Source organism: Camelus ferus, chromosome 27, assembly GCF_009834535.1.
Source record: "Camelus ferus isolate YT-003-E chromosome 27, BCGSAC_Cfer_1.0, whole genome shotgun sequence".
Taxonomy (NCBI): Eukaryota; Metazoa; Chordata; class Mammalia; order Artiodactyla; family Camelidae; genus Camelus; species Camelus ferus.
Genome location: NC_045722.1, coordinates 8,448,398 through 8,461,877, shown reverse-complemented (window position 1 = coordinate 8,461,877; position 13,480 = coordinate 8,448,398). Strand labels below are relative to the sequence as shown.

The following is a 13,480-nucleotide window of genomic DNA, read 5'->3' as shown; positions in this document are numbered from 1 at the left end:
TACATATATTCATTCTATATCATTTCAATACCATGTTACATTTCACCACTTAATACTATAAAATGACTATCTTTAATATCAACAGATACACATCTATGATAGCATATTTGTTTTGCATTGCATGAGGGGATTACAGTTTACAATCTGCAAATGTAGACTTTATAGCCTGTGAGGGTTGAACAGTAAGGGTGGTCCCTGTTCTCCCCTCTTATAGAGGGTATTACGTAGGATTGTTACAGTGGGTAAATGAAATACAGGTACAGCATTCAGAAGACTGCCTGCCACACGCTAAGTGCTCTGTATTAGCATTTCTGTTATTTTCATTGTCAACTTCCTTAGTGTCATTCTTGGAGGTAGAATTGCTAATTGGGAGATTATGCACACTTTTTTAGAGTTTTGATACATTTCACCTAATTTTCATATAGAAAAACTCCATCCCATAAGTGAATGGGAAGGCTTATTTCCTTGCCAACAATGGACATCCTCTTTATTCTGGCCCAACTGATGGGTAAAAAATGATATCTTTGTTTGAATTTGCACTTCTTTGATATGTGGTGAGGTTCTGCACTTTTTAAAAAATTGAAGTGTAGTTGATTTACAATGTTGTTAATTTCTGGTGTACAGCATAGTGGTTCATTTATACACATATATGTTCCTTTTCACATTCTTTTTTGTTATAGGCCATTACAAGGTATTGAATATAGTTCCCTGTGCTGTACAGTAGGACTTTGTTGTTTATCTATTTTGTAGATAGCAGTTAGTATCTACAAATCTCGAACTCCAAATTTATCCCTCTCCACCTCTTTTCCCCTCTGGTAACTATAAGTTTGTTTTTTATGTCTGTGAGTCTGTCTCTGTCTGCACTTTTTTTTTCATATATAAATTGGTTTATTTATTTTGGAAAAATAAAAATATTGTTCAGGTCCTTCCCCATTTTCATTCAGGGCTTTCATCTTTTTCTTACTGATTTGTAGGATATTTTTGTCTCTGCCATGTGGGAGTTTTCCTCCCAATTTACTGTTTATCTTTTAACTTTTTTTTCATGGTGTTTAGCAAACATAAGTTTTGATTGTAATATTTAATAATATGCATCCTGCTCTCCTGTTCACCAGTAATGATGATGACCAGGAATGGACACCCACCCCGGCCTGGGCCGGCCTGGGACAATCACATTCTCTCCTGGAAATCTGAAATTGTAGTCAAAAGGTAATCAATTAGTCACTACATGTGAGTAAATATAAAACCCAGGAGATATGTAGTAACTCTTCTTGCATTGGGTTAAAAAGCACAAAAGTAAAGAATGGTTAAAAAAAAAAAGGGGGGGGGTAAATAGTCACAGCCTCCCCTGTCTCCCAACTCAGCCCCAACCCCAGGACCTTCTTCCCATGATTCCCCATGATTCTGTCTTTAAAGGGTTAATGTTTGGCCCACCAGAGCCTCCAGAATCATGCTGTGCCTTTCAGGTCATAGGCATCAGTTCTGATTAATTGGTAACTGTGCCATTCTGTTTTTTCAGCATTTTGAATAGCACCCCTGCTTAACTACAAGTATTGCTAGAAACTCACTGCATGCTTCAGTTGAGGCTTCCCTCCTCTGTTGTGGCGGGACACAGGCCAGAAGCAGCCCAGGCTAGGTCACCGGTTAGATCGGAGATTCAGCTTTACCATCTGTGGTCACTGAGCCACTTAGTGGTACGGTTAGTATTAAACCCCAGGGCAATGAGAGGCTGGCCAGACCACGCAGTCTCCTTCACTTCTGCCCCTTCCTTTCCTGCCCTACTACACGCCCTCAGACCTGGTTCCCCTTATCCCATCCCCTCTGAGCATTCCTGCCTCCAGACTCCTTTTCAATGGGTCTTCCATCTGGCTCCCTGTTTGACTATCCTGAGTGCCTGGATGATTAACCCAGATGGTGCTATGCTGGAGGAAAGACTCACCACGTCATCCAGTAGACCTGGGCTCAGACTCCTGCCTGCCACTTTGCTAGCTGTGTGACCTCAGACAAATTATGCAATTCTAAAACCAGGGTTTCCTCTTATTTAAAACAGGGATATTATTATCATCATATCTTCCCTTCAGTTCCTGACCTCCTGCCATCTGCATTATACTTCCTGTGTCTTGTTTATCTCCTCTGCTAGTCTGCAAGCTCTTCAGTGCAGGGACCTTGGTATAGCAATCTATACCAATCAACCAGTGCCCCATCTGGTTCCTGGTTGACAGTAGACCCTCGGTAAATACATTCTCACAGAGTTGAACTGAATCAAGTTCCAAAAAGCAAACTGGTAAAAATGCAGTTAATCCAGATGTTTTCACGTCAGTGGATCATAAATGGAGCTGATCTCCTCAGATGAAAGTAGCCCTGGAATTTTCTTTGCACCATCCCAATAATTTCTGTAAAGCAGTAAATGACTTTTTTCCCCCCTGTATCACTAGATACTGTGGACCAGGAATCTCAGCACTTTTGCACCTTAACTTGGCAGCTGGCAGAATGAATTACCAGGGTGACCCCTCCCAGCAGAGCACATGATCCACCACAGCTGTGCATGTTTTTTAGCATGACTGCACCAGGACAGGGCTCTGAGCCACTGGGTGGAGCAATGTGCTCTGGGGAGAAAGCTTATGACATTTCCCTTATGATTTCAGAAAAGAAAAGAAAAGAAAAAACTACTTTTTTTTCTTATGAATTATTTCTGCTCCATGTCAGTAGGAAATGGCATAGCATGTATACCTATAAATGCAGGCACGAATATGGCCACTCTCAGCCACCCGACAGTGGGAGAGTTTTAAACTTCAGTGGTCCTCAGCGTGAAGGTGAGACAGACATTGTTAGCTAGTTGCCTGCCCCTCTTTTCCCTTAATAACAGAATCCCAATTTTATTTGGGGTGACAATGTAGACAGAAGACAGACTCCCTTAGAAGGCTAGGTTCCAGCCCCTGAGATGTAAACAAAGTGTTGTGTGGATTGTCCAAGTAGGCTGCTGAAAGGAAGCTGACTCCGTTAAAAAGGTGTGCTCCTTTTGGCCTTCCTTCCTGCCTCCTTCCCCTGGATGAAAGTTATCTTGAGGGCTAGGGCTCCGTAGCCGTTTAGGAATTTGTGACCTTGAGGATGGAAGTCCCGGGCCAATATGATGGAGCAGCAGGAGAAAGAGGCTGGGTGCCAGATGACCAAGGAGCCAAAATACCAGCCCCAGATGCTTAGTTTCTATCTGCTTCTGTGGTAGAAAAATCAAACAATAACAACAAAGCCCTCTGTCTTTTTAAGCCACTTTTTTTTGTTTTAACAAATTCACTTTTCTATTATATGTAGCCTATTAATCCTATCCAAGCAAGATACATTAGTTTACTAGGGCAGCCATAACAAAGTACAGATCAGGTGACTTAAACAACAGAAATGTATTTTCTCACTGTTCCGGAGGTTAGAAGTCCCAGATAGGCAGGGTTGGTGTCTTCTGAGACCTCTCTCCTTGGCTTGTAAACGGCCATCTTGTCCCTGTGTCTTCACATGATCTTCCCCCTACACATGGCTATGTCCAAATTTCCTCTTCGTATAAGGACACCAGTCACATTGGGTTAGGACCCCCTAACAGCCTCATTTTAACTTAATTACCTCTTTAAAGATTCGATCTCCAAATACAGTCACATGAGGTAAAGGGGGGTTAAGACTTTAACATATGAAATTTGGGGGGATACAATTCAGCCCATAACACAAAGCATAAATAAAGAGGTTTATTGTGGCTTTTTTTTTTTTTTTTGGTAATAGCAGAAAAATTGGTGTAAATGCCCATCAATAGGGTAATAGGGAAATAAACTATTGGCATATTAATACCAAAGCATACTACGCGGCAGTATAAACGTGAAAGTGCATCAGGTCACATTGGTAACTGGAAGATACTTAAGGAGCCAACACGCTCACTAATTTGTACAGTGTGCAGCCATAAACACATATATAAAGGCAACAAAACCATTTCTAGAGACACTTTGATGTTTGTTAATGTATAAAAAATGTATGCAATATTAAACATACTGATAACTAGTTGGTGTGGAATAGAATTGTGGTTGGTGTAGAACAGAGTAGAATGTTTGAAACTTTGTACAATGTTTGAATATTTTACAACTACAATAAATGATTTGTGTCTTTCTTACCCAATTAAAAGATTAAAAGAAATCAGATTAGCCATTTAAAACTTGTGGAATTTTAAAGCATCCACTTCTGGCCAGAATCTCTTTTTTTCCCCCTTTTTTTAAAAGTGAAATCTAGTCAATTTACAGTGTTGTATCAATTTCCAGAATCTTTTTAAGTTAGAAACGAAAGACAGAATGATTCGCCCTTGAGAAGAATTAGAGCCGACAGCATTAGGTTAAAATCAGAAGTGCTACTGAAGCTATTTTACAGATGAAAACTGATTTTTTTAAAAAAAGCTTTTTCAAGTTTAGGAGGCGGCAGTAATAATGAAAGCCAAACTGAATCCTCCCTATTGAGCAGGAAAGCAGTGGGCCTGGTCTATTGATGATCTGAGCAAGTTGCTTTACCTGCCACTCACTTCTTTTTAACTGACTGTCCTCAAAGGAAATCGCAGGAGACAGAGGAAACGTGTGACACCGTGAAACGGGGTTTCTTAGGAGCAAAGGCAGCTCCCAGAACTTCCAGCGCCGATTCAATTCACAGGCGAAAAACTGAGGCCTCGTGAGGCGCTGTTTGAGGATTAGAGGCCCTGGGTGAACTTTGGGACCCGGCCTACGCGTTAAGAGAGGAATAGGTCGGCCTCTGGCGGAAAGTGAACGGGAGTACTCGGTCCGACCCAGCCGGCCAGGGAAGAAAGGCTCTCAGCAGGACCAAACCGAGGAACCCGTGGGCCGGGGCGGAGCCAAGATGGCGGAGGGGCGTGGCTCCCGGAGGTGGGGGATGGAGGAAACGTGACGGGGCGGGGCCTGGTAGGCTACCGCTGGCTGGTGGGCGGAGCCACGGGGCGGGGCGGGACCGGAGGCGTTATGGGGCGGGGTCCCACGTACGCGAAGGCAGGGGGCGGGCCCAGGAAAGTGGCGGCCTGGGGCGGGGCCGGCGGCTCGCGCAGGTCCGCTCTCCGCGGCGGCACGGCGCTGCGCGGTAAAGATGGCGGCCTCCGGCTGGGCGCGCGCGGCTGTGGTTGTTCTCTGTGTATCTGATCTGCTGCTGCTCCTGCTGCTGCCGCCTCGGGTCTTCGCCGCCGACGGCCCGGCCGAGACGCCCAGCGAGGCTACCCCACCTCCCCGAAAGAAGAAGAAGGATATTCGCGACTACAATGATGCGGACATGGCTCGTCTTCTGGAACAGTGGGAGGTCCGCGGCGCGCGCACACTCTGCCGGCTCTTCTCTGTCCCGGGCCCCGCTCCCAGTGACCTCTTACCCCCTCCGTGTTGGGACCCTTTAGTCTTCCGTCTCGGTATCTGCCGACCCCATAACCTCTTCTCTGCTCATGTCATGAGTCCTTACTGGCTCGCTCCGGCCCCCGCTGACCCCTTGCGGCCTGCCGACCCCCGTCTCAGGTCATTCGTCCCAGTGTCCTCTTCCACCATCCCTCGGGCCTCTCCAGTCATGGCCTCCCACTGTTCTGTCCTGTTTGCCTTCAGTGCCCTGGTCTCCACGGGGCAGTGAGCTGTCCCTGGAAATGTGGAGGGAGGCCTTTTCTACTCCACTCCAGAAGATGGGTGAGGGGTGTGGTGAGGATTATCTTTCAAGAGGGCCGTCTCAGCTTTCATTGTTCACCCGTGTTCTCTACGAATTCTGAGTTCCCATTTTGGTGTATGTCCCTGCTGAGAGTTTGTAATTTTGTGAGTGGCTTTACTTTGGGGGGATGGGGGCGGAGGCTGGTAGCAAAGACCAGTAAGTGGCTCTCTCTCACGGAACTCACATTTTTCGTTTAAAGGAGCAATGACTTTGAGTCATTTTTCTGATTTGAGTTTGAGTGAGAGTCTGTTTTCTTGTTTGTTACTTGAATGCACACGAGTGTGTAGTAAGCTTTTTAGGTAAAGTTCACTAACCGAAAATGTTGCTACCTCTTTCCCTTCCAAAGGTAGTTGTGTTGGCCTGGTTAATTTGCCCAGCTGGTGGAGAAGAGACAGAAACTTGGGTTCTGCTCACTGTATAACCTTGGGAGAGTCATGTCTCCACTCTAGGCCTCGGGTTTCCTATCTGCAGAATGAGATTTTACTGGATGATTTCTTCCAACACTGATGTTTTATTATTTTGTGGTTATCTCCATATGTGTATGTATTGGATAGAGGCTTTCAGACATAAGTTTAAAATGCCATCTGATGCACTTGACTAGAAGAAAGCAGTTGACCTGCAGCTGATGGAAAGATTGGGGTAGGTCTGGGTGTGTGCACACCACCAAGGAAGAAGGAACTGATTTTCCATCTCCCTTGCAATCTCCCAGGCTCTCTTTGGGCTCTAACAAATGAAGTTTTTGACCCACCAAGGTGTGAGTAGCATCTCATGCAGAAATCCTAGCCTGGAAGTACTCAGACCCTGAGCTAGACAAAAAGACCTGCAGAGGTGACTGAGTGTTCCAACTATCAGGAATAGTAGATAATAATAAAAATAATCCTTAATACACACTAGACATGGCTGAGTGCTATGGAAAGAAAGTGCAGTGGGAATCCCAAAGGGTTTCAGGAAGGAAGTGGCATTTCAGATAGGAAGGCAGTGTGGGAGAAGGGCATTACTAACTGAGCAGCATGAGCTGAGGTGGATGGGACACGTGGGAACTGGCCAAAGCAGTGTCAGTATTAATAGCCCAGGCTCTGGAGTTGGACTTCCTGGGTTCAGACCACTTCAGCTTGGAAATTGGAGCCAGTGAAGAACCCCTCTGTACTTTAGTTTCCTCACCTGCAAAATAGAGTTGTTAGGACCGACCTCAGAGTTGTTGCAAGGATTAACTGAGAAAATGGAAAGGACCTACAGTAGTGCTGCTCTGATTATTAGCTATGCTAGTATAAATTGGGTTGTCTAGAACAGACTTTCTGAAGCAACATAATGAGAGAGAAAGATGGAAAGGTTGGTGAGAACCAGGTCCTGCTCGGCCTTGGATCCAGTGGGGTTTGGACTTTATTTAGAAGGAAAAATGCTGCCTGTGATGAGTTTCAAAAGTTGTGTTACTCAAATATTACGGTACTGGAATATGGGTATTTAATCAGCCATGACTTCATCCCAAACCATGTGTTCAGTCATTTGGTTGCCCTTCTGTGTGCAGACATAAGTTTTTACCGCTGAAAGCATTGCATCTATAGAATTTTTTGCTGTTATTTTTTTCATTTGATACATATTAAGCATTTCCCCGGGTTACTGCATAGTCTGTAATATTTTTAAAAGGCTTCAGAATATGCCTTGGAATGGTTGTTTCAGCTATTGAATGTTTTGAATAGTGGAATATCATGATGAGGGCTAAATTTGAGAAAAATTAATTGGTCAGCAAAATGTAGGATGGATGGGCAGGGAGAAACTCTGAAAGCAGAGACAATAATTATTGGGTGTTCATTAGCTCAGAGGGCTACTTTAAGCACTTAATCTCATTTTATCCCTTTATCACATTAATGAAGGAGGTACTTATCTCTGTTTTCTAGATGAGACCTTGAGGCACAGAGGGGTTAAATAACTTGCCTAAAGTCACACAGCAAATTAGCTTAATTTCAGATTTGGTCACTTGACTTTAAAGCCTTTTCCTTTAACCGTTTTACTTCACTGCCTTACACATTGGTGAACACATATGCATATGAAAGGTAATTAGGAGGACCTGGGTTAAGTGAGAAGCTGCAAGAATGGAGGAGAAGGGAGAAAGAAATGTGAGAGATTTTGATGTTCTTGGCAGGATTTGGTAGTTGATTGACTGTGAGACCAGGAGGATGACCAGATAATGTAGTGGAAGGACAGAGGTTTTGCACACAGATTTACTCCTTGGAAACAGTGCGATCCTCATTTTCCTCATCCTTCAAGCTGGATAACATCCCACCTGGCAGAGTTCCTTGTGGACTCGTATTTGCAGATCCTGCAAATGTGAGCACCCTTCCCCAGGAGCAGGGATTTTTCTGTGGGAGAGCAGATCCATCTCTGTGGGAGCTTTTCTGGGAGGAATCAGTACCTCCTCCCTGGGTGGCAATCCCTGAATTTCCCCCCCACTCCTCTGCTAGTGTCAAAATCAGAGCTGCAGTGAGAGGCCTGCGTCAGGTGTGTGGAGTGGGGCCAGAAAGGGACAAATCCTTCCACTGTGTTAGGACTGGTGCTGAGGCCTGGTTAGTGCAGAAGAACCAAAGGTGATTCTTCACCTGATGTTACTGTCACCAGGTGCCACGGAGGGCCAGGTGGGGGGGATTCAGAGCCAGACTGTGAGTTTATACTTCAGGCATGTGACATTGAGTAAGTTACCTGTCTTCTCTGAGTCTCATCCATGTCATGTATTCAGTGGGGCCTCGCAGAGTTGTCCTGAGGTGGGAGATCATAAATGAGAGGTGCCTGGGACAGCATAGCTACTCAGATGGTAGCTAGTCAAGGACCATGGGAGGAAGGAAAGGATTTACAGAAAAGAGGAGTTCAGCTTTGCAGCTATTAAATTTGACAGACAGCAATGGGGAAGTTGGTGAAGACAGTCAGAAATGCAGGACTGGCCTGGAGGCAGGACCATGCCTGGGTGTGGGGCATGCCTGACCTGATTACAGGACTCTAGCCAGGCCTGGGGGTAAGGGTTTGATTGCTCTCAGCTTAGAAAAATGAGATAAGATTACCCTGGGAAGCCAAGGAACTAAGAGTAGAACTGGACTGTTAACTACACCCAGGGTACTGGTTTTTTTCTTCTCTATCTTGAAGGATTCTTTACCTTTGCTATCTGCACTAGACTTCTGATCACTTAATTATGTTTTCATTAAAAAAGAAATGCTGCGTGTGACCTATGCAGTTAATTTCACGACCATTAGTAAAAATCGGTTTGAAAAATAAAAATATTTAAGGTTATTGAATCACCTAGAAGTCTGGAAGTATTAAGGAGACCATAACAGATGTTATGGAGAAATAGAATAAAGACAGAAACAGCCTGTGAATTTGACCACCAGGAGCTCCTGTGTATTTTGTGAGGGTGATTTCCCTAGTTGATTTCCAGGGGGCCAAGTGGTGATAGCCAACCTGTACTGAGTGTGGTTCAGAATCTCTAGCTCACACCACTGAAAACCAAGCCTGCTAACTAGAATTGAGTATTTGTTTACCGTTCTTATTTTTCAGGTGAAATTGATGTACATGAAATGCAGGTTTTGAGTATGCAGTGCCATGAGTTTTGACAACTTGATACATCTGTGTTATCCACACCCCTGTCAAAATATATTTCCCTCACCCCAGAAAGTACCCTTGTGTCCCTTCTCAGTCGAGCCCACCTCATAACCCCCTCCTAGACACAGCCACTGTTCTGATTTCTCTTCTCCTAGATTCATTTTGCCTATTCCTGAACTTTAAATAAGTGAATTGGGTAGCGTATCTGATTTTTGTTCCTGGCTCTGTCTCTCAATACAATGTTTTTGAGATTTGTGGCACGTATCAGTATTTGTTTTTCTTCATTGCTGTGCAGTATTAGTTGTATGACCAAACCAGAACGTGGCTGTTCTTAGAATCTACCGTATTGGGTAGATTCTTTGAGAGCAAAAAAGCTGCAGAAACCATCACACAGGGGTTCTCTGTGATTGCTGGCCTGGAGTGATGGGTGCTGCCTGGAACTTAGACTTTGCTTGAGAGTCAGCTAGAGGAGCAAGTCTGGGTTTTCTTCTTTTCTGTTGTAACTTAGGTCACAGACCTGCACCTGACGTCACGTGCAGGTGTTCTTGCCTCTGCCGGTTCAGAAGCACACTTCTGACGATGTCTGATGCTTTCCCCCCTATCCTGATAGAAAGATGACGACATAGAAGAGGGAGACCTCCCCGAGCACAAGAGACCCTCCGCTCCTATCGACTTCTCGCAGATAGACCCGGGCAAGCCTGAGAGCAGTACTGAAAATGACGAAGAAGGGCAAGACTCTCATGATGTTTGTCACTGTGTCGGGAAGCCCCACCGAGAAGGAGACGGAGGAAATCACGAGCCTCTGGCAGGGCAGCCTTTTCAACGCCAACTACGACGTCCAGAGGTAAAGCCCCAGCCACCTTGCTGGGAAAACTGGGCTCTGCGGGGACGTTTTCTGAGCCCGTGTGTCAGGGGCTCCCTTCCGGCAGTGCTTGTACGTAGGGCCCTCGACCTTCCCTGTTTAGTCTTTATTTTACATTTATTTATTTATCTAACTTTTTTTTTCTTTTTTCTTTTATTATTTGGGGGTGGGGGTGGTAATTAGGTTTATTTATTTTTTTAACAGAGGTGCTGGGGGTTGAGCCCAGGATCTCGTGCACGCTGAGCACGCGCTCAGCCGCTGGGCTGTACCCTCCCCCCTTTTTCTTTAGAGAAAGAATTCGTTATCGAACAAAGCCAGTAAGTTCGTTGTTTATTTGTTTGCTTTTTAATATCTCAGTTGATCCTAAAGTTATTTCTCTTTGTATCTTTAACTTTTATTTTACCTGAGTGAAAACTTGCGTAGTTCAGCCTCTGGTGGGGCACATTAGTCGGTTGGACAGCGTGCTTGTTTCCTTTAGGAGTTTCTGCCCATTGGAGAGTGCTTCAATGTGTAGCTATGTTCACACATACGCTTGGAGCAGACTGCTAATTTAGGGGACGGGGTCCGGTTCTCTAAGCTCAGTATAATCCTGAGATGCAATTTTAAGTAATTTCCTTTTTCTCCTTCAATAACAGTTCTGAAATTTAGGGTTTTCAAATGTCTTAGTTTGGGAAATGTGAAAGTAATAAAAAGGAGTGCTTAGAAAGTGTCTAGGATGGCAGTTCGCTTTGTTAGCATAAATTGACACTTAGGGGAACAAATAAATGTTGCGGTGATGACTGGCCCAGGGCCGTGGCCACTGATCTCGGGGCTGGTGGCGGCATGACACAGTGAAGGGCGGAGGTGTGGGTGAGCCCCCCAGGAATGGAAGGATCGTGCCCACTGGCCACCCTCGTGGTCCATCCACCCAAACCACATTCCGTGCCTCTTTGGTCCTTGAGACCTGTTGAGCGTGGACATACTTGGGCTGCTTGCTGTTGACCTCCAGGGCTAAGATTTCTGTCCAGCAGCCCAGCGTCCTCCTGAGTCCTTCGTGGGCCTCTTATGGCCCCATATAAACTGGTGTTTCAGCCTTTATCAACAGAAGCCTTTTGTCCGGTGAGACCTTGGCTGGGCACTTCAGAAGGTAACGCAGACCCAGGTTGCAGCCGCCCCCCTGCTTCTGCAGCAGCAGCCCCCGAGCCAGGTCTGCAGCATCCTAAGACCCTCTTCCTAACACTGTCCCTTCCATCGGCCACCACCTATTGCACACGGACAAAATCCACCGTCTGTTCCGTTTTGATCTGAGCTGAGGTGTTAAATGGTTCAGCCAGCCAGTATTTTCAAACAGTGAATGTCAAAAGCACTAAGCCTTGGCAGATAGAATTTTTGTTCTGTGTTCATGTAGCATTTGAAAGGGGTTCTTTTTCCTGGTTAAGTGCCCCCGACCGCTCTGACCCGCTCACGCTTGACGACCATGTGCTGACTGTGATCCCATCTCTCCGCCAAGGTTCATCGTGGGGTCAGACCGCGCTATCTTCATGCTTCGTGATGGGAGCTACGCCTGGGAGATCAAGGACTTTTTGGTCAGTCAAGACAGGTGCGCTGATGTAACTCTGGAGGGACAGGTGTATCCTGGCAAAGGAGGAAGAAGCAAAGAGAAAAATAAAACCAAGCAAGAGAAGGGCAAAAAGAAGAAGGAGGGAGAGCCAAAGTCCCAGGCTTCAAAGGAAGACAACCGAGCTGGGAGTAAAAGAGAAGAGCTGTGAGGGGCCGTGCTGCTCTGCAGGGGAGCGCACGCCGGGTTGGGGGCGGGTGTGGGGAACCGCACACGGATGGAATTCCAGTTTCTTCTAGAAAAGGTCTGCCACGTGACCAGTTTGTGGCCAGTATAAGAATTACGGTGTCAAAGTTTCAGTAAGAAGGCAGAGGTTTTGTAATTAACACGGGATGCTGACACATTGACGTTTACTAGAGAAAGCTGACGGGGTTGCTTTTTCCCATTTAAATGTTGGGGGGGCCGCCGAGCGGACTGTGGCACCGCTCCCCTCACCGCACCTGCTCCGGCCTGGCAGCCCGCTGTGTCCATGCGTTCCATTTTCCCTTAACCAAAAGGATACCAGGTTCTAAACTTTAAAACTCTTGATTTAATTGAATCGGGCTCTTTGTGCCGTGGACATCACTACCATGACTGTGAGCCTTGAAACATGCCGTGGGAGCACCGGCATCTCGGTACACAATCAGGATGTGTGAAGCACAGATCTATGCAGAAGATGCAGAGCGCGGAGAATAACGTAACTTGGAAATCCTGATAATTCACTTTGCATTTCTTGGACTTGAATTCCTCTCATCAGTTACAGAGAACTCTTGGTATCTGTCAGGTTTTATGGGGTCTGTCAGTTCAGGGGGTCTGTCAGAATAGAACTTCATTTAGGAAAGAGTCATGCTGGTGTTGAGAGCTGTGTGTGCCATTTAATGTGATCATTTTAAAGTGTGTAAATCTGGCATCAGCAGAGTCCTTTGCAGAGTGTAGCAGAAGACTTGATAACCTCATTCATTTCCAAACTTTTTTTTTTTATAAAGTGCCTAAATTTGTGGTGTTTTTCGTATGGTACTAGCGTGATGTACTGCCTGTCTAATTTTGCTGTTCTGTGTCAGAGCCCACTGTGAGGAAGAGCTGCAGAATTTATACACAGGTGTCATTTTTAAGAACTAAAATGATTTGTTAAAAAAAAAACTTCCATTGTGATTTTAACAAATTAAAAATAGCGCATGTTACACGGTTAGGAAACATCCCTGAAGAACAGTGCCAGGCGGAACGTCTTGTCTCCCCACTGCCACTGCCTTGCCCCGGTGGGAAGCTACTGTTCATTTGTTTAAAAAAAAAAATACACTTACTGGTTTATAGTGATGCATATTTGTTTTGGCCTCATGGCACCGTTTTTAATTTTTTTTTTACCTGTAGTATCGTCAGTTTACAATGTTGTGTATTTCCCCTTATTTTGGTAACTACTCAGATTACTCTCTGATGATCCGCACTCTCTCTGTTCTCAGTTCTGTGCTGTCGGTGGGGTGTCTGCCCTGCAAGCCCCACGCTCTGGGGATGAAGGGCGTTAGTCCGGTCAGCTAATCCCAGGGTAAGTTTGCAGGAGCCGCCTCGGAAAGAGATGTTTTTTCGTTTCGCATACAGTTTGAGCCCAGGGAAGTGAGGCTGGAGGTGCTGCCCCCTCCTCCCCTGTCCAGAGGAGAGCTGTCTAAGGATGGGGCCAGCGCTGCAGCGGGGAGAAGCGGGGAGAGAGCGGGTCCCGATTCATCTAAGCCCCTGCATCCAGCCGTGTCTGAAACGAGCCC

At 45.7% G+C, this 13,480-nt stretch overlaps 1 protein-coding gene across 1 annotated transcript; it reads left to right on the top strand.

Annotated features, from left to right (window-relative positions):
• Nucleotides 1–5,032: 5,032 nt before the first annotated feature.
• Nucleotides 5,033–13,044, top strand: MESD (mesoderm development LRP chaperone). The gene is given in 4 exon segments (XM_032469287.1): nt 5,033–5,316; nt 9,899–9,994; nt 9,996–10,132; nt 11,640–13,044. Coding segments are annotated over 4 exon segments (699 nt in total). The 5' UTR covers nt 5,033–5,109; the 3' UTR covers nt 11,899–13,044.
• The last annotated feature ends 436 nt before the right edge of the window (nt 13,045–13,480 follow it).